This window comes from Lissotriton vulgaris, chromosome 4_2 (assembly GCF_964263255.1).
Source record: "Lissotriton vulgaris chromosome 4_2, aLisVul1.2, whole genome shotgun sequence".
Lineage (NCBI taxonomy): Eukaryota > Metazoa > Chordata > Amphibia > Caudata > Salamandridae > Lissotriton > Lissotriton vulgaris.
The window spans coordinates 2,389,518-2,416,994 of NC_141692.1; the positions used below are offsets into that span (position 1 = coordinate 2,389,518).

A 27,477-nucleotide genomic window follows, 5' to 3' on the forward strand; every position below is an offset into this window, starting at 1 on the left:
CCCATTGACCGCAGGTACTCTCTGACAGCAGGTACTCATTAACAGCAGGTGCTCATTGACAGCAGGTACTCATTGACCGCAGGTACTCTCTGACAGCAGGTACTCATTGACAGAAGGTACTCATTGACAGCAGGTACTCATTGACAGCAGGTACTCATTGACCGCAGGTACTCTCTGACAGCAGGTACTCATTGACAGCAGATACTCATTGACAGCAGGTACTCATTGAACGCAGGTACTTATTGACAGAAGGCACTCATTGACCGCAGGTGCTCATTGACAGGAGGTACTCTCTGTACTCATTGACAACAGGTACTCATTGACAGCAGGTACTTTGTAGCAGCAGGTACTCATTGACAGAATGAACTCATTGACAGCAGGTACTCATTGACAGCAGGTACTCATTGACAGCAGGTACTCTCTGTACTCATTGACAGCAGGTACCTATTGACAGCAGGTACTCATTGACAGCAGGTACTCTCTGTCAGCAGGTACTCATTGACAGCAGGTACTCATTGACAGCAGGTACTCTCTGACAGCAGGTACTCATTGACAGAAGGCACTCATTGACAGCAGGTACTCTCTGACAGCAGGTACTCATCGACCGCAGGTACTCTCTGACAGCAGGTACTCATTGACAGCAGGTACTCATTGACCGCAGGTACTCTCTGACAGCAGGTACTCATTGACCGCAGGTACTCTCTGACAACAGGTACTCATTGACAGCAGGTACTTATTGACAGCAGGTACTCATTGACAGTAGGTACTCTCTGACAGCAGGTACTCATTGACAGCAGGTACTCATTGACAGCAGGTACTCTCTGACAGCAGGTACCCATTGACCGCAGGTACTCTCTGACAGCAGGTACTCATTGACAGCAGGTGCTCATTGACAGCAGGTACTCATTGACCGCAGGTACTCTCTGACAGCAGGTACTCATTGACAGAAGGTACTCATTGACAGCAGGTACTCATTGACAGCAGGTACTCATTGACCGCAGGTACTCTCTGACAGCAGGTACTCATTGACAGCAGGTACTCATTGACAGCAGGTACTCATTGAACGCAGGTACTTATTGACAGAAGGCACTCATTGACCGCAGGTGCTCATTGACAGGAGGTACTCTCTGTACTCATTGACAACAGGTACTCATTGACAGCAGGTACTTTGTAGCAGCAGGTACTCATTGACAGAATGAACTCATTGACAGCAGGTACTCATTGACAGCAGGTACTCATTGACAGCAGGTACTCTCTGTACTCATTGACAGCAGGTACCTATTGACAGCAGGTACTCATTGACAGCAGGTACTCTCTGTCAGCAGGTACTCATTGACAGCAGGTACTCATTGACAGCAGGTACTCATTGACAGCAGGTACTCTCTGACAGCAGGTACTCATTGACAGAAGGCACTCATTGACAGCAGGTACTCTCTGACAGCAGGTACTCATTGACAGCATGCGCTCACTGTCAGCAGGTACTCACTGACAGTAGGCACTCATTGACAGCAGGCAGTCACTGACAGCAGATATTCACTGACTGGATGTACTCACTGACAGCAGGCACTCACTTACAGCGAGCACTCTCAGAGACAACAGGTACTCAATGAAAGAAGGCACTCCTGGAAAGCATGCACTCATTGAAAGTAGGCACACATTGGCAGCAGGCGCTCACTGATAACATGCACTCACTGACAGCAGGCACTCACTGACAGCAGGCACTCATTGACAGCAGGCACTGCTTAACAGGAGGCACTCACTGACAGTAGGTACTCCCTGACAGTAGGTGCTCACTGACAGCAGGCACTCACTGACAGTAGGTGCACACTGGCAGCAGGCACTGCCTGACATTCACGGCCACTCAGCCCCGCTCTTTAACAGAAGGTAAATTAAACTGAAGTACCGTCATATGTCACAAGGGGGAGCCAAACATCCACATATGCTCTCCGGTGTCTCTGAGCAGGCAGGATTCGATGTATGCACTTTAAAAGGTAGAAGGAAAGTGAAACTTGTGTTCTCTGTCCTGCTTTCCCCGGTGTGGTTTGTTTACCTTTGTCCGTCATCAGTCAGCTCCAGGCGCCTCAGTAACTGCCCATTGTCTTTAATGAAATTGAAACCATAGAGGAGCCCAGAACCAGCAGTGACACAGCACAAACCCCCTTTCTGGGCTCACTCCATGCACAGCACCAGCAGTGACACAGCGCAGACCCCTGCAGGGCTCACACCATGCACAGCACCAGCAGTGACACAGCACAGACCCCCGCAGGGCTCACACTATGCACAGCACCAGCAGTGACACAGTACAGACCCCTGCAGGGCTCACACCATGACCAGCACCAGCAGTGATGCAGCATAGACACATGCAGGGCTCACACCATGCACAGCACCAGCAGTGACAAAACACAGACCCCTGCAGGGCTCACACCATGCACAGCACCAGCAGTGACACAGCACAGACCCCCGCAGGGCTCACAAAATGCACAGCACCAGCAGTGACACATCATAGACCCCTGCAGGGGTCACACCAAGCACAGCACCAGCAGTGACACAGACCCCAGCAGGGCTCACACCATGCACATCACCAGCAGTGACACAGCACAGACCCCAGCATGGATTACACCATGCACAGCGCCAGCAGTGACACAGCACAGACCCCTGCAGGGCTCACACCATGCACAGCACCAGCAGTGACACAGACCCCAGCAGGGCTCACACCATGCACCGCACCAGCAGTGACACAGCACAGACCCCTGCAGGGCTCACACCATGCACAGCACCAGCAGTGACACCGCACAGACCCCTGCAGGGCTCACATCATGCATAGCACCAGCAGTGACACAGACCCCAGCAGGGCTCATACCATGTAGCACCAGCAGTGACACAGCACAGACCCCTGCAGGGCTCACACCATGAACAGCACCAGCAGTGACACAGCACATACCCCTGCAGGGCCAACAACATGCACAGCACCAGCAATGATACAGCACAGACCTCTGCAGGGCTCACACCATGCACAGCACCAGCAGTGACACCGCACAGACCCCTGCAGGGCTCACATCATGCATAGCACCAGCAGTGACACAGCACAGACCCCTGCAGGGCTCACACCATGTTCAGCATCAGCAGTGACACAGCACAGACCCCCGCAGGGCTCACACCATGCACAGCACCAGCAGTGACACAGGACAGACCCCTCCAGGACTCACAACATGCACAGCACCAGCAATGATACAGCACAGACCTCTGCAGGGCTCACAACATGCACAGCACCAGCAGTGACACAGCACAGACCCCTGCAGGGCTCACACCATGCACAGCACCAGCAGTGACACATCATAGACCCCTGCAGGGGTCACACCAAGCACAGCACCAGCAGTGACACAGACCCCAGCAGGGCTCACACCATGCACATCACCAGCAGTGACACAGCACAGACCCCAGCATGGATTACACCATGCACAGCGCCAGCAGTGACACAGCACAGACCCCTGCAGGGCTCACACCATGCACAGCACCAGCAGTGACACAGACCCCAGCAGGGCTCACACCATGCACCGCACCAGCAGTGACACAGCACAGACCCCTGCAGGGCTCACACCATGCACAGCACCAGCAGTGACACCGCACAGACCCCTGCAGGGCTCACATCATGCATAGCATTAGCAGTGACACAGACCCCAGCAGGGCTCATACCATGTAGCACCAGCAGTGACACAGCACAGACCCCTGCAGGGCTCACACCATGAACAGCACCAGCATTGACACAGCACATACCCCTGCAGGGCCAACAACATGCACAGCACCAGCAATGATACAGCACAGACCTCTGCAGGGCTCACACCATGCACAGCACCAGCAGTGACACCGCACAGACCCCTGCAGGGCTCACATCATGCATAGCACCAGCAGTGACACAGCACAGACCCCTGCAGGGCTCACACCATGTTCAGCATCAGCAGTGACACAGCACAGACCCCCGCAGGGCTCACACCATGCACAGCACCAGCAGTGACACAGGACAGACCCCTCCAGGACTCACAACATGCACAGCACCAGCAATGATACAGCACAGACCTCTGCAGGGCTCACAACATGCACAGCACCAGCAGTGACACAGCACAGACCCCTGCAGGGCTCACACCATGCACAGCACCAGCAGTGACACAGCACAGACTCATGCAGGGCTCACAACATGCACAGCACCAGCAGTGACACAGCACAGATCCCAGCAGGGCTCACACCATGCACAGCTCCAGCAGTGACACAGCACAGACCCCTGCAGTCCTGACACCATGCACAGCACCAGCAGTGACAATGCACAGACCCCTCCAGAGCCTACACCATGCACAGCACCAGCAGTGACACAGCACCGACCCCCGCAGGGCTCACACCATGCATAGCACCAGCAGTGACACAGCACAGACCACCGCAGGACTCACAAAATGCACAGCACCAGCAGTGACACAGCACAGACCCCAGCAGGGCTTACACCATGCACAGCACCAGCAGTGACACAGCACAGACCCCTGCAGGGCTCACACCATGCACAGCACCAGCAGTGACCCATCACAGACCCCTGCAGGGCTCACACTAAGCACAGCCCTAGCAGTGACACAGACCCCAGCAGGGCTCACACCATGCACAGCACCAGCAGTGACACAGCACAGACCCATGCAGGGCTCACACCATGCACAGCACCAGCAGTGGCACAGCACAGACCCCTGCAGGGCTCCCACCATGCACAGCAACAGCAGTGACACAGACCGCAGCAGGGCTCACACCATGCACCGCACCAGCAGTGACACAGCACAGACTCCTGCAGGGCCAATAACATGCACAGCAGCAGCTATGATACAGCACAGACCCCTGCAGGGCTCACACCATGCACAGCATCAGCAGTGACACAGCACAGACCCCAGTAGGGCACACACCATGCACAGCACCAGCAGTGGCACAGCACAGACCACTACATTGGTTACATTTAGTCTACTTTCCAGCACAAAACAAAGATTTACCCTGGAAAGCAAATATTAAATCAATACTTTCTGTCAGTTTGCATCACTTATGGTGACTCTGCAATGGAACTATACATTGATAAATCTGCCTCAGATAGAGCTGTCTCAATATGTAATGTGCATTGGAGCAGGCACGTGAGGCCAAGGGACAGATGGAATGCAGCAGAACCAGGTCTAGTGACTACGGAGAGCTCCTGCCCCTCCTTCTGTTAGAGAGTCAAGGAAAGGAAAACATCTCTTCATTCTCACCTTCTGTGGACAGGATGGCGGCTGCAAACCCTCTGCAGAGTCTGCAGCAGGAAGGGACCTGCTCCATCTGCCTGGAGTTTTATAAAGATCCAGTGATCACGGAGTGTGGACACAACTTCTGCCGCTCCTGCATCACTGAGTACTGGAAGGGAGCAGGACCCCGCACCCCATGCCCCCAGTGCAGAGCAGTGTGTACCCAGGGTAACCTCAGACCTAACAGGCAGCTGCTGAACATGGTAGAGCTGGTTATACAGATCCCTGTGCCACCAAGTGGAGCCAGGAAACAGAATCTGTGCCAGGACCACCAGGAGCCCCTGAAAGTCTTCTGTAAGGAGGACCTGAAGCCCATCTGCCTGGTCTGCAGCCTCTCAGCAGCACACAAGTCTCACACACTCATGTCCTCACAGGAGGCGGCCGTGGAGTACAAGGTAAGAGGTCACCAGGGGGCTCAGTGCCATACAGGACAACAGATCCTGGTCCAGGATTGCATTAAAATCTATCAAAATCTCCAAATATAATCCAATTAATTCACTTAAATGGAACCAGGACTACAAGTCACAGCATACATTATGGTCTTAAATGAGTCAAGGGCTGTAATATTTTGCTCCTAATAGAATGGAAATATCCTGTAATATTATATCTGAAATGATAAATGCAGAATCTTCAATCACACATTGACTTCATTTATGAATCAAAGAGTTTAGAGCCTTCAGGTGTTAATGTGGAGGTATGCACTATAATAAACGTTGATGTATTACCTTTCAGGAGGAAATTGTTCTTTTGGTGTCAGTAACCGCAATATTAATCGAGTAAAAACCATTGAAAGCCATGGCTCAGAAGTGACTACAAAATAGGGCAGAGATTGAGCTGAATTCAAAGGTCACTCCTAAAGAGGAGATATTGAGAAAGACAAATGCATCGTATTAAAATTCAGTGCTACACAATCCCACCTACCACTATATAATTAATTTTAAACTATTCAAGCTGCACAGTAATATTGAAAGATTTTGAATTTGGCAAGGCTTTTCAGTGGTCTGCCTTGATTGTGAGCTTTTTGTTTAAGTCTGGGCGAAATTCCAATTTGGTAGGTTGAATTCAGGCAATTTTGGAAATTTTGCATTATGTTACGTGAAGTTCCCCAAATGACACCACTATCCTATGCTGTGTAATTATGATACTGTTTCTGGCAAAAATGATGGCACAAGAGTGTGAAAACAACACAAACAACCAGGACTGTAGCAGCTGTTATTAACACCAGTTGTCTTTCCACTCTTTTATCAGCACAAATGTGTTCTCATGTCAAGAATTGATTCACAGACACATACCGTGATAGAATATATTGCTAAAGGATAATTTGCAGTTTGCATATGTTTTCTGCATTTCTATATGTCTGGACCTGAGATAAAAATCAGATAACTTTACTTTGTATTTCTAACAATTTGTATGCATATAATATGCATTGATACATTAAAAATGAGTGTGAGTTGGTCACCATCCCTTGGTGCACCTCTTCAGAAGCATAATTTATAAATAATTTTCTCTGCAGGGTGTACTCCAGGATTGGTTGCAGCCTCTGAAACAAGAAATGGCTGGTGTTCTACACAGCAAGCTAAAAGAAGAGGAGGAATACAGGGCTCTGAAGGTGAGAGTGGGCTCCAACTAAGTGCCAATGTCAAGGTCAGAAATTCTGACCTCTGCATATATCAACTCCACAATATCAACTTCCAACATATTGTTAACCCCTTGCATGCTTGTGATGAAACCACTCCGTCACGAGCCACGGGTGCCGTGTGCTCATGACGGAGTTGTTCCATCATGTCGCGGCCGCTCTGCCCACGCGGCATCAATTTCCTGTCTGCGCGGGTGAAAAAATGAGCGGGCGGGGCCGTGACGGAACCACTCTGTCATAAGCACAGCACTCCCGTGGCTCATGACGGAGTGGTTCCGTCACAGGCATAGCGGTGCCGCGCGAACCCCCCCCCCAGCGCCGTGGCGGATTTACGGCCGCGGCCAAGGGTTTAATATAGGATAGTTAGAGGATTATAGATTTACTACTTACCTTGAGAATGCAGGGCAAGTCTATATTGCTAAGAAGCTATGAATGCAGCACAACATAATACTTTTGATATTGTGTTTGAAGACCTTTGCCATTTGAACATTGGACATTATGGGCCTAATTATAATGTCAATCAGACGAGTGTCCGATCGACATCATAGCGGATTGGAAACGCCCGACCATAGGTTGGCGGTTCCACCCGCTGCATTTGGAGGTGAAATCCCTATGGGTGGTCGTAAACATCCATCCTACAATTGTAGCTTGTGCAGAAAAGGCCCACTGCACAAGCTACAATTGAAAAAAATGATGTGGTGTCTGCCAAGGTTACTTTCTGACAGCCTTCTATAAGGCGCTCCGCTACCCAAGGGTTTCCCGGCACCGCCTGAAGATGGTCAGAGAACAAATGAAAGATGCAAACCTATTGATTAAAAAGCCAAGTTTCCAACATCCTATGAAAGTGCACAAAGCTAGGCTTATTCCTCAAAGGTAGACGGAGAGAATTCCACAAAGTAAGACTCAAATAAAAAAAGGATCGACCGCCTACCCTGGATAATCTATATCTCGGGACCACAAATGTTATCTGATTGGCTGAGTGGAGAGTATGAGGAGGGACATACAATTGAGCAATGAATCTCAGATATTGAGGAGCCTTGCCTATTTTAATCCTATACATATAAATTAAGGTCCTATATTTAATATGATTCTCCACTTTCAACCAGTGGAGATCATGCAAGGAACTATAGACAGATGCAAATTTAGGAATCTGGCAGAGCAGGTGAGCAGTAGCATTTTGGACAATTTACAACTTACGATTAACCTCCATATTAGCTCCAAGAAAAAGGATGTTGCCGTAATCCAGGCGAGAGGTGACCAAAGCCTGGATTACTTTTCTTTTTGTGGAATCTGGCAACATCCATAAAATCTTTTTGAGACATCTAAGTATGGAGAAGCATGTTGCAGCCACCTTTATGGCTTGAGGCCTCATCGAGAGATGATCTTCGATCATAAATCCCAAATTACGGGCTTGTTTAGTAGGCTGAGGTGTAGCACCCAATTCAGGGGGCTAATGTTGGGGGCACCAGAGCTCTTTGTTTTTCCCTAGGATGAGCACCTCTGTCTTCTCCCCATTGAGCTTATGTGATTTAACTTGTGCCCACTGCATGATTTTACTCAGCCCATCTTGAAGAGAAGAGGGCCTAGAAGCTCCTTTAGCAGAAAGGGAGAAGACTATTTGGGTGTCGTCAGCGTATGAAAACAATTGACAGTCCTGCCTCCTCAGCAATGTCAGCCAATGGTTTAACATAAATGTTAAACAATAAGGGGCTAAGAATTGAACCCTGTGGCACCCGGTAGGAAGAGGCCTGAATTTTAGAGAATGCTTTTGAGGAAGAAACCTGAAACGTACGATCAGACAAGAAATTTGCCAGCCATTTCAAGGCAAATCCAGTCACACCAATCAATCGGAGCGTTTGCAAAAGCACGGTATGGGACACCGTGTCAAATGCAGCGCTCAGATCTAACAATATGAGCGCCACAGTGTCACCAACATCCAAACGACTACGCAACATTTCACTATCTCCCAGAAGTGTGGTTTCTGTGGAGTACCCTTCTCTAAACACTGATTGAGATGGGAGTAAGAGCTTGTGGGTTTCCACGTAGTGAGTTAGTTGCAAATTCACATGTTTCTCCAATAACTTGGAGAAAACTGGGAGCTGGGAAATGGGTCAAAAGTTGGATAATTCGTCTGGGTCAACATTAGGTTTCTTTAACAGCGGAAGAACCATTGCATGCTTCCATTTAGAAGGAATCAGGGCTTTGCGTAAGGAGGCATTAAGTAGCTCCTTAATCATCTGTAAAGCAGATACGTCAATTTTTTGCAATATAGTAATAGGAAGCGGGTCCCGATGGGGAACCTGATTTAATACTTTTTAAAATACGATTAAAAGAGATTGTATCAAACGGAGTCCATTGTTAAAGTTTATTTATGCTGGTCTCCTCCTGAACCTCCTGAAATTTTAAGATTAGGTAAAACAGGAGTAGACATGCATTGTTGTAAAGTTGAAGTCGTAAAGATATTTAATCTGGAATAGATCTGCTCCACTTTATCAAGAAAAAATATCGCAAGTTCCTCACATTGCGATACTAATAATTAGTTATGGAGCTTGACAGACAGCACCAGAGAGTTCCTTAACCAATTTGAACAGGACTTTAGGGCAGTTTTGAGCAATAGAACTAGTAGTATTTAGATACCTGGCTCAGGCAGTATTACAGAGAGAATGGTATTTTGGGGCATAATCTCTCCCCCGGTGTCTCTCCAATGCTCTACACTTACTCTTCACTTTTTGTAAAGTAGATGAGAACCAAGGAGCTGGAGGACGATGATTTTTTACTTTCTTGGAGAAAAGAGGGAGGCAGATATCAACAGAATTAGAAATCCAATTCATAATAGTCCCTAAATCAGTCATAGAGGTCTGATTGATGGAGGGCATGGTATCCATTAAATGATGGTTAAAAAGATCCATGTCAAGTTTACTCCAATTTCAAGAATTACATCTTGGGTAAAGTTTGATTAATCTGTTCTACAATAACCCTACAGGCGACTATGAAAGGATCACACCAGATGACAGGGAGGGCCGAAACGCAACGCAAGCTGGATCTAATAAATGTCCTGCTACATGAGTCTGTCCTGAGTTAGTCAGCACACAATTCATAGCCTCTAGCTCAGAAATTATAGATATGCTAGCAGGGCAAATCGGATCATCAAAATGAATATTTAAGTCACCTAAAATTGTAAAATTAGCTGCACTGAGTAAATGGGGAGTGACCAAATCAGGGAAAGTAGAGGCCCATAGGTCTGGTGGATGATAAAGTAGTATTCCTGAGAAGGTAAACTGAGGTCTGAGGGCAAGTTTGAATGACATAGCCTCACTTTCTTTCCAGGTTAGCTTATCAAATTTGCACTTATACTGATTTTTAAAAATTATACCCAACCCACTACCTGTTTTAATTTCACGTTCTCTTCTAACTATAGAATAGCCAGCTGGGAGCGCAGCCGGTACATCAGGGCCTGAGCTTTCATGGAGCCATGTTTCCGTTAAAAAGATGGCATCTGGATGTTCATTATTTAAATGGTCAAATATATCTGCTTTATGTTCTGGAAGTGAGCGACAATTAACACTAAAAAAAGTAAATTCAACATCCTTAGGGGAAGAATTCCTAGCAGTACTCTTAGTCTCACGTCTGTTGGTATAAGTGGAGTTATTAAAGTCAGGCTGTATTTTAGGGGTTGGGGGGGTCAGTGTAAACCCACATTTGTTACAATTTCCAGATGCACTATCCATAGAAAGGGGATGCAGCAAAGTACAATCCATGTCAGGGTCGACACGAAGGTCTAACAGTTGTTCAGAAGAATAAAAATAAGGGGCTGGTGAAGTTTGAGCAGGGCTTGTGGCCACTAGGCCCGTACTGGTATGGACGGGCGCAGATGGGCTTGCCTTTGGCGTGCCATCGGGGTGCCCGCTGCGCGTTCCCGCTGCGCGTCTGTCCCAAGTCCATTAAATAGAATAATGGGCGTGCAGCGTGCAAAAAGGTGTCTAAAAACTGAAGCGCTAACTGCTCAAGACGCGTGGCTCCCTCCAAATGGAGTCAGGTAGTGAAGGAGCAAGGAGTTTAACACACTCCGAAAACAAGTATTAAAAAGACCCTACAATTGCCCCAAATTCATAAAAACACAGTTCCCAGTTTCAACGATTAAAAAACAGCCTAATCATAATGCCACTGCCATTTGGGAGTTATATGTCTGGCCGACTGCCCAACAAGATCTCCAATCCTGTCAGAGGTGTTGGTCTTTCACCCAGGTGGCAGTGGTCTGACCTATCACATCGTAATACGAAGGTAAGATTGCTGAGTCCAATGTTGGGCCGATCTCCACCGACACTAACCCACACCATAATCGGGTCCTATGTTGTTAAAATGAAGCGTGAGAGCTAGTGTTCAAGTCAGTTCTTCATGACATCAGGTTTAAAACTGATGCACATGCACAATATCAGGACTGGTTACATTCTTTCTGTGAAGGAGTGAATATTCTAACTATGCAATGGCTATGCAGAATGCCTTAGTATTCCATCTATCATAATGTATGTCTCACTATTAGGGGCCAATTACGATGTCATTAGGAAAGACTCTGAACGGCATTCGATTCAGTCTTCGGTAGACTTGCTTCTGACCGAATCGGTCACCTTTCCTGACAACCAAAAATGATGCAAGGGAGACGTCCAGGTGAAAAGAAGATGATTCCAGGAAGGAAGGTTTAACTTCTTTATTTATGTAAAGCAGGATCAGCATACACGACCGGCTAGAGCATGATAGAAGTACAACTGCCCTCTAAACTTCTACAATCCACATTCTAGATGGATCCCATGTCACGATGGAATGCGCCCACATTCAAAGGCAAACCCATATTAAAGGTACATAACATATATTTAATACATAGAAGCCAAAACCAGGCTGTCTGAATCGGTTTCCAATAGGATTCAGGCAGTCCGAGTCATTCTGAGCAGTATCCTGCAGCCCAATGGAGACAGTTTCTGAACAACCAAGTATGATGACCAGTTCGGATAGCCATTCCAAATCGGTTTGGCGGAGATGATACGCCTGTTGGAATCAGACTTTGGAGGCCCATAGCAGGCCCCCTTCATCCGGGGCCCTCCGAAGGAGGCCCGTGGGGTACCCTTGAGCTCCCCTTCCCAAGCATGCACAGTGTGGCTGGCACCATGGGGTGCCCACCACAGGATGCACTACTTTCCCCAACTACCCCGTCTGTAAATTGGAGCCTGTGTTTACGGTCGGAACACAGGCTCCCATTGAAGTCAACGGGAGTCTTACCAAATCGTATTTGGATGCATCCAAATCAATTTGTCAAACTCCCCGATCTGAGTCATTCGGAAAGCATTCCAGAACCTATTCGATGGGAATCTTTTCCTGAAGACATCATAATCGTCTCGCATGTGTTTTAACTTTACAAGGATGATTCACCTGAAATAAATGTATTTTGTGCCTGGTCAACATACACAATCACACACATATTACATGCCCAGATTTGTGGCAAAGCAGGAACTCTTTGTAAAAGTAATATCTCAATCATGTGTGAGTTCAATTACAAAATATCGCCACTAAAAATATCCTCATACAAAAATATTGTGACCAAAATATCGATGTTAAAAATATTGTCATCCTATACTTACAATGGTAAGTATAAAAACCTTAAAAAAAATATTGGTGCAATTAATATCAATGTATAAAATATTGTTTTATAAATATATTTAAAGTAAAAATAATATTAAATATTGACATTAACTAAAAGATAAAATAGATTTAATATATATTTTAACAAATATAATGAATACATGAAATGTAAAAAAAGTTATTTACATATATCTCTTTCATTTTTTATCAAAGTAATACATTTTAAATAACATAAAAATATGCAAACACATATATATATATATATATATATATATATATATATATATATATATATATATATATATATATATATATATATATATATATATATATATATATATATATGGATACATATACCAATTACATTAAATCTTTAAGAAGCAAACCATTCTAATTGAATTAAAAAAGTAAACAACTTACAATTCTTAAAATATAGAAAACAGTTGTTTGACAAAATTAAAACATTAATAAATAAACATAATATAAATGATAACAATATGAAATCATTTTTAAAATATAAAATGTAATACATATATTATTCCCACTACAATTCATGCAAAACTATGCAAACTATTATAGTAAATATATAAATACTTACTATGCCCACTACATACAAACCAAAAATAATAAAACTCTGTCAAATTTACAAAACTTCCTCAAGTAAAAACAAAAGTAATACAAGTGCTTGATTGCAGAAAGGAAATATTTACTAAAACCAATCTAGCCAGTACAACAGTAGGGGAAACTGCAGAACGGTAACATTTATTATTCCAACTCCAGTCAGTTAAACAATAGGGAAAGAGTTGATAGGGGAGTGGTAGAACGTACTATTCCCACTCCAGTCAATACAACAGTAGGGAAAGTGTTAGATTGGGTAAGGGTAACATTTACTATTCCCATTCTAGTCAGTACAACAGCAGGTAAAGTGTTGGAATGCGGAGGGATGAAATATACTATTCCCACTCCAGTCAGTACAACAGTAGGAAAAGTGTTAGATAGGGAAGGGGTATAATTAACTATTCCTACTCCAATCAGTACAACAGAAGGAAAGAGTTGATTAGCTGAGGGGTAACATTTTATATTCCCACTCCAATAAGTGCAATGGTAGGGAAACAGGGAAAGTAGTGTATTGCTAAGGGGCACAATTTACTATTTCCACTCCAGTACGTACAACAGTAGGGAAAGTGTTGGATAGCTGAGGGGTACACTTTACTATTCTCACTCTAGTTAGTACAACAGAAGAGAAAGTGATGAATTGCTGAGGGTAAAATTTACTAGTCCCACTCCACTAAGTGCAACAGTAAGGAAAGTGTTGGATAGCGGACGGGTAAAAGTTACTATTCCCACTCCAGTCAGTATAACAGTAGAGAAAGTGTTGGACAGTGGAAGCCTAAACTTTTCTATTCACACTCCAATCAATACAACAGTAGGGAAAGGGTTGGATAGCGGAAGGGTATAATTTACTATACCCACTCCAGTCAGTACAACAGTAGGGAAAATGTTGTATTATGGAAAGGTAACATTTACTTTTCCCACCCCAATCCATGCAACAGTAGGGAAAGTGTTGGATTGCGAAGTGATAAAAGATAAAAAGATACTATTCCCCCTCCACTCAGCACAACAGTAGGGAAAGTATTGATTAGTGGAGGAGTAAAATGTTCTATTCCTACTCCAGTCAGTACAACTGTAGTGAATGTATTGGTTAGCGGAGGGGTAAAGTTTACTATTCCCACTCCAGTCAGTGCAACGTTAAAAACAAATAAAATGTCTTTAACAAAATAGGCTTATTTCGAAAACAAAGTAAATAAATAAAAATATAATATATAAGTTGAATACAAAGTACAAATATATTTAATAATAACATTTTCAAAAATTAAAACATATTACAAATGTTAAATATATATCACAAATACCTACAAATATTATTACAAATAAAATGCATAAATCATTTTCATACAGTAAAATGTTTTATTTAGACATTATTTATAAACAAATAATATGCATTACATAAATGTAATTGTGTTTCCTCCCACCCTATAACCCCACAAAACTCTCAACCTGCACCTAAAACGTAACAAAAAATATTATATATACTATTAATATAAATATTTATTAACAAGCAAATTATAATTAATTAAATATTAATTATTATTTAATTTAATTAATATAATTTCCACAATATAGACCCAGAAAACACACAACACACTCATACAATTTAACAAAAAACTATGAAACCAATTAGCATCATTAATTATCAAATCTCCCTCAAGTAAATACAGAGTAATAAAAGTGTTTGATTGCAGATAGGTAACATTTATCATACCCATTATAGCCTGCACAACAGTAAGGAAACTGTGGAGGGGTAAAATGTACTATTTCCACTCCAGTCAGTGCAATATTAAAAACAAATAAAATATCTTGCACAAAATAAACTTATTTAAAAAACAAAGTAAATAAATACAAATATAAATATATTGAATATAAATTTCAAATATATTTAACATATATTTTTCACATGAAAACATAATAACATGTTGAATACATACCTTAAATACCTACAAATATTATTATAAATAAAATAGAAAAATAATTTCATACAAATAAATCGTAATCCCAAGGGTGGAAAGGCCTACCCTTGGGATTACTGGCCGGCTTCTAAGTCAGCTAGATTGGCTGGTTTACTTTCCGACCACCAGCAACAAAATGCGGCAATGGGAAAGTAAACTGAGGAGCCCATTACGATACAGCTCAAATGGCTTTGACCGAGGGTCAAGGCCTTTCACAAACCAGTATAAATAAGGGGGGGGGGGTGAGGTCAGTATTATATATAATGAAAAGTGGAATTTTACCAGTCTGTCTATTCATGAGTCTGAAGGATGGGTAGTGTTAGGATTCACATTGAAATCTGATAAGGCAATGTCCTCTCTGGGCTTCTATGTTATATATATGTTATATAGCTATACATATATAAATTATATATATATGTTATACAGTTTGCAAATTAAATGGAAGGGCATGATAGCAACAGCATAGTTTAGAAATAAGAAGAAACTGATCTCCAGTATAGACAGGTGGATATAGATTTTTTGACTCATCAATGCCATCACATATCTAGAATGACTAAATTACTTTCCTTATTCTCAACAGAATAAGTTGGAAGAGGAGAGGCGGACAATTGTGACTATGTTTCAAGGACTTCACCAACTCCTGAAGGAGCAAGAGGATGCTCTGCTGAGGAGACTGGCAGAGATGGGACAGACAATAATCATGGCTGAAAATACAAAAATAAAAAAACTGTCTGGTCAAATGTCCTTACTCAAAAACCTGATCACAGAGCTGGAAATGAAGTGCAAGCAGCCGGCAGAGGAGCTCCTGGAGGTGAGAGTCTCATTCACAAATACATGACTTTTCCAGTAAAATACCATAATCTGTTCTCAGCAGTTGCTCAAGCCATATTACTGGCTTACTACTTCATGCGGGTAGAAGTGGATGAAAGGCGGGCACTGATACTGAGTTAGTCAGTAATGTTCCAGTAATGCTCAGATGTTTAAGCTTCTGTTTACCACATTCTTGACCTACACAGATTATACTAATATATGATGACATATTTCATGGTCTGTCGGCTCTTTTTCATGCAGCAGAAAGAGTTATAACACGTGCACTTCCTGCTAAATTTATTTTTCAGGATTCCAGTCCAATGTTTACATAGCTGGCAGTACTGTAAGGCATTGCAACTGTGGTTCTGAGGCAGGCATGTGCAGGGTGTGGCGGAAAGGCCAGGGAGGTGGCAATATATCCTGACCACTGGCATGCTTCACTAAGTATTCGAATTCCAGCGTTTCTGTCTGGACATCGTCACTTCCTGAATGCTGTATTAGATATTGGACAAATGCACTCTGCTAAACAGCAATAGTGGCTGGGATAGCAACTGCTGGAAGCAGGTTGCGGCAGATGCATGGACTGTGGATCATCTTAAAACTGGTATAAGTACAGCAATAGGTTGGCCCATATATAAACCAACACCACCAGACCTAGAGGGGCTGCAAGTCAAGCCGAACAACTGCAAATACACCAATGCTGTTCAGCATATTTACTGACTCACACAAGAACAATGATATTAACAAAACATGCACCAAATTCTCCCCGATCTTTTGCCTACTTGCCTCCTTTTTTTTGGATTTTGATGGCCTTAGAACTCTGTGCACTTTCCCATTGCTAACCAGTGCTAAAGTGCATGTGCTCAATCCCCTAAACATGGTTTGATTGGCATATACTTAATGGCTTACTTCATTTACATACACATTCCTTGCAGAGTGGTATACCATATGCACAACGCCTATAAATTAAATGCTACCATTGGGCCAGCAGCACTTATTGTGCCACCCACTTAAATAGCACTTCAAAACATATCCAAAGCCTGCCATTGCAGTCTGAATGCACTGTCAAACTGCCATGTCAACTTAGCATTTAAAACCAGACAAATGAAAAGGCGAATACAATGTATCATAAATATATCTCAATTTAGAGCATTAGGAGGAATTCCAAAAAGATGCCATAATGGAATGTGTCCATAATCAAAGTTCAATTAAATTCCTCATGAGTCTTGCATGTATGTTCAAATCCACCTTTATTGAATTTCACATCGCCCTCCTGACAGAGACCTAAATGAACGCCTCCTCGACACCCGACATCGCCATAGCGGACATCTACAAGATCACTGCAGGGACTGCACCAACGGAGTAGGAGGGGAAATTGCCATCATCCATATGATGACCCTCAAGATCTCAACCAGCACCGATGACACCCAAAGCACCACCGAACACCTGCACTTCCAGATCCACACCGATCCCAACACCACCCTCAGAGGAGCTCTCGTCTACAGGCCCCCGGACCCAGGCCTCACTTCAGCGAATCCATCGCCGACTTCGTCAGCACACACGCCCTGGCCTCCACTAACTAAATCCTTCTTGGAGACCTAAACTTCCACCTCGAGAACAACAAAAACATCAACTGCACCACCCTAAAAACCTTGCCAACCTCGGACTCAGACAGCTCGTCACAATGCCCACCCACTTCGCTGGCCACACACTCAAACCCATCTTCTCCGCAACCTCCCACGTCACCTTCAGCCAAACCACCGAACTCCACTGTACTGACCATCGCTGCATCCACTTCACCTTCCGGAAACCCACCACGCACCAACGTAATCACAGAACACCAGCTAAACACCTCCCTCGCCTGAAGCCCTCCCACTGACTCCACCGATGACGACACCGCCGCCAGAAATCTCAGACGCTGGATCGACAACTGCACCAACACTCTTGCCCCGCTCAAGAAAACCCTCCAATAGACACACCAACAAGAAAGCCAGCTGCTTTTCCACAGACCTCCAGGCCACCAGGCAAACCTGCCGTACACTAGAGAAGAAATGGCACTGCGAACATACACCAGACAGCTACATAGCCAACAAGAATCCCATCAGCAGACACCATCACCTCCTCAGGTCCTCCAAAAGAGCCTCCTTCAAGGACCGATTCGATAACAACGTGCACAACAGCAAAGAGATCCTCAAGATTGTGAATGAACTCTCCAACCCCAACTCCAACACGACCTCCCACCATCACAAGACCTGTGCGACTCCCTTGACACTTTCTTCCATCTTAAGATCGCAGACATCCATCACAGCTTCAACAACCTGACAGGCCCGGTAACCACAGACACCTCAGACCCCGCGGCCACCACCCACATCAATCCCCTCCTCACCTGGACCAACATAAACAACGACAACACCATCAAAATCATGAACACCATCCACTCTGGCTCTCTGTCTGACCCATGCCCACACCACATCTTCAACAATGCCAGTGCCACAATCGCACCCCATCTCCGCAAGACCATCAACATCTCCTTCGAGACCGCGACCTTCCCGAAGAGCTGGAAGCACGCCGAGATCAATGCACTACTAAAGAAACACAAGGCAGATCCAAAGGACCTCAAGAACTTACGGCCAATCTCATTGCTCCCATTCCTGGCAAAGGTTATTGGAAAGACCGTCAACAGACAGCTAACCCGCTACCTCGAAGAGAACATCCTGGACCCGTCCCAGTCCGGGTTCTGCAGCAACCACAGTACCGAAACTGCCCACTTCGCCACCACCGATGACATCAAGGCCATGCTGGACAACGGCGAAACCGCGGCCCTCTTCCTCCTCCCTCAACACTGTCTGCCAGCGCACTCTACGCACACGCCTCCACAATGCAGGGATCCGAGAGCTCCTCCTGGACCTATCAGCCGCCTTCGACACTGTCTGCCACCGCACCCAATGCACAAGCCTCCACAATGCAGGGATCCGAGACAAGGCTCTGGAATGGACCACCTCCTTTCTCTCCAGCAGAACCCAGAGCGTCCACCTCCCCCCTTTCCAATCCGAAGCCTCCAAGATCACCTGCGGCGTACCTCAAGGATCATCCTTCAGCCCAACATTGTTTAACGTCTACATGGCAAGCTCACCCACGTCGCCTGACTGCACGACCTCAACATCATCTCCTATGCCAACGACACCCAGCTGATCCTCTCCCTCATGAAGGACCCCTCACTGCCAAAAAGAACCTCCACAAAGGAATGAAAGTCGTCGCCGAGTGGATGAAGAACAGCCGCGGGAAAATTAACTCGGACAATATAGAGATCCTCATCTTTGGCTCCACACCCTCAGCCTGGGATGACTCCTGGTGGCCGACCGCACTGGTAGCAGCACCGACTCCCACCGACCATGCATGCAGCTTGGGGTTCTTCCTTGACTCTACTCTCTCCATGACAAAGAATGTCAACGCCGTTTCATCCTCCTGCTTCAGCAACCCTGCAAGATCTAGAGGTGGATCCCCACCAAAACAAAAAGAACAGTCACCCAGGCGATAGCCAGCAGCAGACTGGAGTACGGCAATACCCTCTACGCAGAAACGACAGCCAAACTTCAGAAAAGACTCCAACGCAGATAGAACGCCTCCGCACGCCTCGTCCTCGATATCAAAGTAGATGTTAGAGAATGACCACTCCAAAAGCCCTTTCCCGCTCCCAAATTACCAATGTGTGTCCTCGTTACAAACACGCTGATCGTAAGCCACTAAAGGAAGAACAATAGTTCTCCCCAGGCCCACCATCCATAGCTCGTCAATAGTGAGGCTCATGCTGCGTGTAAACTGTCAGTAGACGTCCAATGCAGGTGCCTAGTATTCCACAATATCTCCTTTGCACATAGCTGTTTCTAAACCACATAATCTGTATAGCTCACTGAGATATTATATACGGGGTAAACTAGATCATAATGGATTCTACCTCTTCAGCCCACGTCCAGAATTAGCAAATTGGAAGGCCATAAGGTCCATCATCAAAAGCCAGACTCCTTCTTCCTACCTATATTGCCCAGGAGTTCACGAACGTCTGCCCAAGACATGATGTCTTAACTACGTACAGTGCGACCCCGATCTTATCGTTGTAGAGTCTATGCTGAAAAACCAACACCGGGATTGATTATCATTGGTAAGCTAACCCCATCTAATGCAACATATCATGAAGTAATCTCAAAGTAATTTTTATTTCCGGTTCCTCCGTGACAAGTCAATCAGCAACGCGCAAGTTACAATATCACAGATGGTATACAATCCAGGGCAACATTCTATTGCCATGTACGGCCCCGAATACTTGAAACTATGCCACAAGGAGTCAAGCTAATGATAACGCACGTACCCTCTATGGAATTGTTTTAACTTGACTATGTTGATAGCACCCCAAATAAGTGCAAACTTGCTATCGTACACATCCCTGGAGACATGAACCATGTTCTTTTTCCACTGAGGAGCACTTGCAAACCTCATACTTTGAATAAAAATACACGTTTTTCTGAATTTCTGGGAGGGAAAGTTCTGAAATTGTGAACCACCAAATATTACCAAATGTCTCCTGATTAAAATGTTACCCCACTTTTGTGTGTGAGCCTAGCATCTGCAACACAAAAGTCTCAAAAACCCAATGTGAGTGACGGATCTGGGTTGAACCCATCATCATTCTTAAGCTCCCTTCGCCACCCCAGTTCAGACCCAGCTATACGCAAATCAGCCTTGACCCTGTGCCTCCTGGGAGCAGTACAGCCTGAACTGCCAAGCCATGTCTTCCCTGAACTGGAAGCAAGCATCCTGGGACCAATTTCCCGGGTAACACCCTTCATCAGCCAGGTTAGCTTGAATCCAGAGGCAAAGTGAGCAACGGACCCACGTCTGGGCATACCCTGACAACTTAAGGCGAACAAAGCAAACACAAGGAGATGATGGACAGAACGCTGAAACTTTTCAGACACTCACCCCTGTCACACTTTTGCCCAAATTCTCTCTAGTGGGAATTATGCCCCTCCTGGGGAGGTAGACTGGGGAACGCACCTCCAGTCTGCCTCACAGGGGGAAGAATGACTGAACCCTTTTTGGGGTGGGAGCATTGACCTGTGCATGATGGGCCCCCACCAACATACCTTTTTTTGTGTGGGTATTTTCCTTGCTATCAATTGGGCTTTTTCCCCCCCACTCCCAGGGGGGTGGATCGGAGGCTCACCTCTATATCTTCCCCCCTGGGGACAAAAAGATTGTGTGCCATTTTTGGGTGGCGGCATGGTCCTGTACATTATGGGATGCCCCAACCCCCCTTTTTTTTTAACTCAGCCCTGGTGTCTGGTGGCATTCTGTTCCCCTGCTAGAGGAGCAGATTGGAGGTAATCACCTCACGCTGCACCCCGAGAGGCAGAAGAACTCTGGGGCAGATTTACAAGCCCCTTGCGACACCTTTACAACACTTTGGCATCACTCATGTGACGCAACAGCATTGTAAACAATGTGCCACTATGCAACATATTAATATTGTGACGCATCTAGTGTGATGCGTCACGTTGTGAAGCCCTACGCGACATTATACCTGCATCTGGTATAATGTATGCAAGGCGGGCATTCCGTCACAAGGAAGCCTCGTAAAAGTGACTCAGTGAAATCTACAAGATTTCACTAAGTCACTTTTACGACCCTGTTGCGTCAAAACCTTACGCCTGCTTGTAGCAGACGTAAGGAGTGACGCAGCACAGCAAGTATAGGCAGCCCCTGAGCAGTGCTGGAGTTGGGTTGCGCTTGCGACACAACTCCATCACTGCGTCTCCTTTACACTGACAGATGTGTCACATATCTGGCCATCCTGTGCAAATGCGGCGCATCCATCGTGGTGCAAGGGTTTTTTTACATCATGCAAAACAACTGGTCCATCCCTGTTAATATGCAGGGATGCAGCAGTTATTGTAAATCTGCCCTTGATAGTGTTAGGGTTGGTGGGAGGAGTACAGGCCCTTGCCTAAGGGGCAGGTCCCCCTTCAAAACATTTCAGATGACTATTGGATATGAAAGTTGATCACATCCTGCTGAAACAGCCTGGTGCTCAACATTTAAAGGGAGCAATCACTAAAAATCTGAGTTTTATCTCCCTTTTTGACACAATTCTCTGTTTTCAGCACACTCTGCACTTCCAGGAAAAATGTACTGATATCCTGGGTGCCAGCCTGCCAATGACATGCCTCCGTCTTTGGCAGGAGAGTAGTGCCCAGCTGGACGTGAGAGGAAAAGTCTACTGTTCTGACCAAGGAGTGTGGAATGTTGGATAGCGGAGTAAAATAAACTGCTGCTTGGGGTGCTCTGTTCAACCACAGTGTCATGACCTCCACCTCCACAGGTCCTGATTGGGAGCGCCATAGAGATAAAGATCACATCCATAGCACCTGAGAAGTTAAATACTTATTCTGATGAACTGTGCTACTAGCCATTCCAAAGCTGTTCCACTCTGAGAAAATACCAGCTTCCCATGTTTGCAAAATCCTAATGCTTTCTTTGGTCAGAAGGCAACCTTTTGCAAATCTTGACCAACCTCTGACAAATTTCCTGTTGCATTTGTTTGTGAGATGTGTAAATTATTGCACATCACAATAGCTGTCGCCTAGAGACCAACAGAGTGGTGGAAGGGTTTAATAAAATCATAAAACAAATGCTAAGAAAGAGAGTATTGCCAGATGTCTAACATTGGTACAAGAAACTCATTTTGTTGCACTGACAATACACAGCACCCCACAAGCATCAAGAGAATTCCCCTCATTTAAGCTTCTTTTTGAATGAAGCTCTCATATACTTCCGCCTTTGGGATACAATCTACTTCTTATCACTGTATATACTTAATAACCAACCATTACAAAGAGCAGGGTAGAAAGAAAAATACAGCTCTGGTACTGTTGCCATGGGTATCAAAGGATTGGGTAAAACTCCACAGGAGTGGAAGTATTCCCAAATACATCTTGGAACTTGAGCCTCACCTTAGGTGATATGACAGGGATACAAGAGGAGCAACCATTCCCAACCGTACCAGCAACACAATTAAAATTATAATAATTATTTAGCTTACCAATGGTATATCTCTCCTGGTCCTTGGTATGCCTGGAGATATGCAATTTTAAACGTTTCAGTAAAAAATATCTGCAAAAATACAAATGTTATTCTATGGCAGAAAACGGTCATATGGTATTAAAATGTTTTTTTCACTAATGGGTCATGTAAAACTTAAAACTACTTAAAACTACATGCCCTACTTTTTAAACACACTACACCCAGCACTCTGGTATGTCCAGGGCCTACCTTTGGGGTGAGTTATATGCATTAAAAAGGAAGGATTGGTGGAAGGTTCATTTTGCAAGGCTGAAATGGCTGTTTAAAACTGCGCACACGAGCAAATGATAACAAAGGAACACAGAATCTCCATAAAGGGTTGGGGAGGAGAAGTAGTATGAACAATAAAGTTTTAGTTTCTGCTCTGGCTGCTTATATCTACTCCTAGATATGACCCAAAAGGTTGTGCTTGGTTTCTCCTTTTGTCTTCTCTGTCTGCCTTTGCATCAAACTCCCACTGCCCCACATGCCATTGTTTCCATCCAATTTTCTGTTCAAGCCACCATAATATGGAATTCCATTCTCCTTCAAGATTCCGGAAATTAATAGGGGCTTGTTTACAAGACCATTATGGCGCAGGTGTGTCACTTTGAACATGGGATAAAGTGACGTACCGGTGGCGCAAGGGGGTTGTGAATAGACCCTTAGGGCCTCATTTATGAGGTTTTGACGTAGGGCAGCGCAGCAGGCTTTCCTGCTTGGGCAGTGTCAAAAGGCCATGGATGTTCCTGGGAACGCCCCCAGTAACACCCATTGCACGCCCCTTTAAGGCAGAACACTGCGTTAAATGGACTGATATTTACCAGGCAGCATGAAGCCAAAAAAAGTGGCATAGTAAATGTTAAAAAGTGACGTACCGGTGGCACAAGGGGCTTGTGAATAAGCCCCCATGTTTTCTCTTAATATCCATAAAAGTGGATCAATTCACTTTAGTTTATGATCAGAACTAGACACTTCAAAAAGCTAATCAGAAACTGCAATTTGAAATAATACACATCTTATAGCTATCTCTCTTTTAGAATCTTATGTTATTAATAGTCACATTGCAAAGTCCATACAATTCATTATTGTCTCTCGGATGGATCCAAAATCTGATCAATTTCATTTCAATGCAACACCCTCCCAGTGCATTGTAAAAAAGCATCCTGTGAGTGACAAGGATGTAGTATTCTGCTGTTGTGGTCTTGTCTCCCAGAAACCACCTACACATACAGGTATGTTTGAACACTTAGCACCAAAGACAACCGTAGACGTCCATGCCTGGGAATCCAGCTCAACCTGTTTTTGAACAACAGCATTAATTGTTCTTTGCTGGGCTGTTGTCTTTGGAACAGAGAACAGAGGCCCCCAGCAGAGAACTATGAACCTGTAGCAAAAGAAGAGATCCCCGGGATCATCGTGACCGATAAATGCTGCAGTGCCCGATCCATCACTGTGTTCATTGCTTAAAGCCTCGAATCTCCTGGGAGATGATGATGGAACTCACTCTCGCCCGCCATTAGAAGAATTCCATCTTTGTCACGCTTTAGAAAGGATTCCACAACCTTCCTAATGGGCAAATTTCTCTCCTAAATGTTGCCTTGAAATCACATCAGCAACCTTGTCCTGCTTCCGTTCACTGCTTCTCATTGGTCTAACCGGATGCTATCCACCCGGGATCAGGGACTTCCTGTTTCTCGTAAATGGTTTTACTTGTGTTATCACAAATGTATCCACCTCGCCCTCTAAGTCTCTTATACACAACTTGTGAATCCTGTAAAGCGCTCAGATACCCTAACGGGTCAGGTTTGAGCTCTATAAAACACAAATAAATAAAATGATGATGACAATAAAAATAATACTACTACCACTACTACTACTACTACTATGCTACTATGACTAATAATAATAATAATAATAATAATAATAATAATAATAATAATAATAATAATAATAATATCGGGTGTGTAATGTTGGATACTTGACAGCCAATCAGAGCACATTGTTTGTAGGTTATAAGGACTTATATAGGGCAGCTCTTTTAGTATTCTGAGATGGCTATATCCCTGCCCCTCCAATTTGCTGGTTGTCATTATCATCCTAGTTTTAGACTCACCATTGTATCGCTTTTGTTCTCCTATCAATCAACTTGATTCAGTTACTAAAGAGGGAGTAATTTTACCACACCGCGAGTGGAAACACGGAGGACCTCCATGTACAGCCCCACAGCTCTGCACAGGTCAAAGAAAAGCCACTCTCCCTGTACATTTGGAAGTTTGAGTGATACTGTTAAAGGTCCTCACCTCTGTATGTGTACAGGATGTGTATTGTTCTTCTATTTTAAGTCGAGAGGCCATATACTGTACTTAATCATATATATATTCACTGAAAAAACCATAGGTTTCACACCAGTTATAGTTAGCTGGAAATTTTACTGATATAAAACCATTGAAATTCCCACGTTATAGTTAGATGGACTCACTATAACTTGCGCGTGCAATGCACTGCTGATGACATTACATATTACATCACTCATGACATGGTCAGTGACATCACTCATGACATCACTGATGACACCATCCAGTGAATGTGTGTCTTTCTGAAAAATAAATATATTTTATATATGTATATGTAAAAGTTGATGGAAGAATAAATGTTTAAATAAGTGTCTAAATGGATGGTTTTTAAAAATTGATTGGTTAACTGGCTTAATAAGACATCATCAGCAGTGCATTGCACGCGCAAGTTATAGTGAGTCCATCTAACTATAACCAGTGCTAAAGTGCATGTGCTCAATCCCCTAAACATGGTTTGATTGGCATATACTTAATGGCTTACTTCATTTACATACACATTCCTTGTAGAGTGGTATACCATATGCACAAGGCCTGTAAATTAAATGCTACCATTGGGCCAGCAGCACTTATTGTGCCACACACTTAAATAGCACTTCAAAACATATCCAAAGCCTGCCATTGCAGTCTGAATGCACTGTCAAACTGCCATGTCAACTTAGCATTTAAAACCAGACAAATGAAAAGGCGAATAAAATGTATCATAAATATATCTCAATTTAGAGCATTAGGAAGAATTCCAAAAATATGCCATAATGGAATGTGTCAATTAAATTCCTCATGAGTCTTGCATGTATGTTCAAATCCACCTTTATTGAATTGCACATCGCCTTCCTGACAGAGACCTGAATGAACGCCTCCTCGGCACCCGACATCGCCATAGCCATCCCGGACGTCTACAAGATCAAAGCAGGGACTGCAGCAACGGAGTAGGAGGGTAAATTGCCATCATCCATATGATGACCCTCAAGATCTCAACCAGCACCGACAACACCCAAAGCACCACCGAACACCTGCACTTCCAGATCCACACCGATCCCCCTTAGAGGAGCTCTCGTCTACAGACCCCCGGACCCAGGCCTCACTTCAGCGAATCCATCGCTGACTTCGTCAGCACACACGCCCTGGCCTCCACAAACTACATCCTTCTTGGAGACCTAAACTTCCACCTCGAGAACAACAACAACATCAACTGCACCACCCTGATTAAAAACCTCGCCAACCTCGGACTCAGACAGCTCGTCACAATGCCCACCCACTTCGCCGGCCATACAATCAAACCCATCTTCTCAGCAAGCTCCCACTTCACTTTCAGCCACACCACCGAACTCCACTGGACTGACCATCGCTGCATCCACTTCACCTTCCGGAAACCCACCACGCACCAACGTACTTAACAGATCCCCCGCCACAGCTGGAGCAAAATCACAGAACACCAGCTAAACACCTCCCTCACCTGAAGCCCTCACACTGACTCCACCGATGACGACACCGCCGCCAGAAATCTCAGATGCTGGATCGACAACTGCACCAACACTCGTGCCCCGCTCAAGAAAACCCTCCAATAGACACACCAACAAGAAAGCCAGCTGGTTTTCCACAGACCTCCAGGCCACCAGGCAAACCTGCCGTACACTAGAGAAGAAATGGCACTGCAAACAGACACCAGACAGCTACATAGCCCACAAGAATGCCATCCGCAGACACCATCACCTCATTTGGTCCTCCAAAAGAGCCTCCTTCAAGGACCGATTCGATAACAACGTGCACAACAGCAAAGAGATCCTCAACATCGTGAATGAACTCTCCAACCCCAACTCCAACACAACCTCCCACCATCACAAGACCTGTGCGACTCCCTTGACACTTTCTTCCATCTTAAGATCGCAGACATCCATCACAGCTTCAAAAACCTGACAGGCCTGGTAACCACAGACACCTCAGACCCCGCGGCCACCACCCACATCAATCCCCTCCACACCTGGACCAACATTAACAACGACAACACCATCAAAATCATGAACACCATCCACTCTGGCTCTCTGTCTGACACATACCCACTCCAC

At 44.9% G+C, this 27,477-nt stretch overlaps 1 protein-coding gene across 1 annotated transcript in view; it reads left to right on the forward strand.

Moving 5' to 3' along the window:
- Positions 1 to 5,278: 5,278 nt before the first annotated feature.
- LOC147718090 (E3 ubiquitin-protein ligase TRIM39-like) overlaps positions 5,279 to 27,477 on the forward strand; it is a 148,900-nt gene continuing 126,701 nt past the window's right edge. The window contains exons 1-3 of the mRNA XM_086919241.1: positions 5,279 to 5,692; positions 6,811 to 6,906; positions 15,712 to 15,942. Of these exons, the coding sequence (XP_086775367.1) occupies positions 5,279 to 5,692; positions 6,811 to 6,906; positions 15,712 to 15,942 (741 nt within the window). The remainder of the gene's footprint in view (positions 5,693 to 6,810; positions 6,907 to 15,711; positions 15,943 to 27,477) is intronic.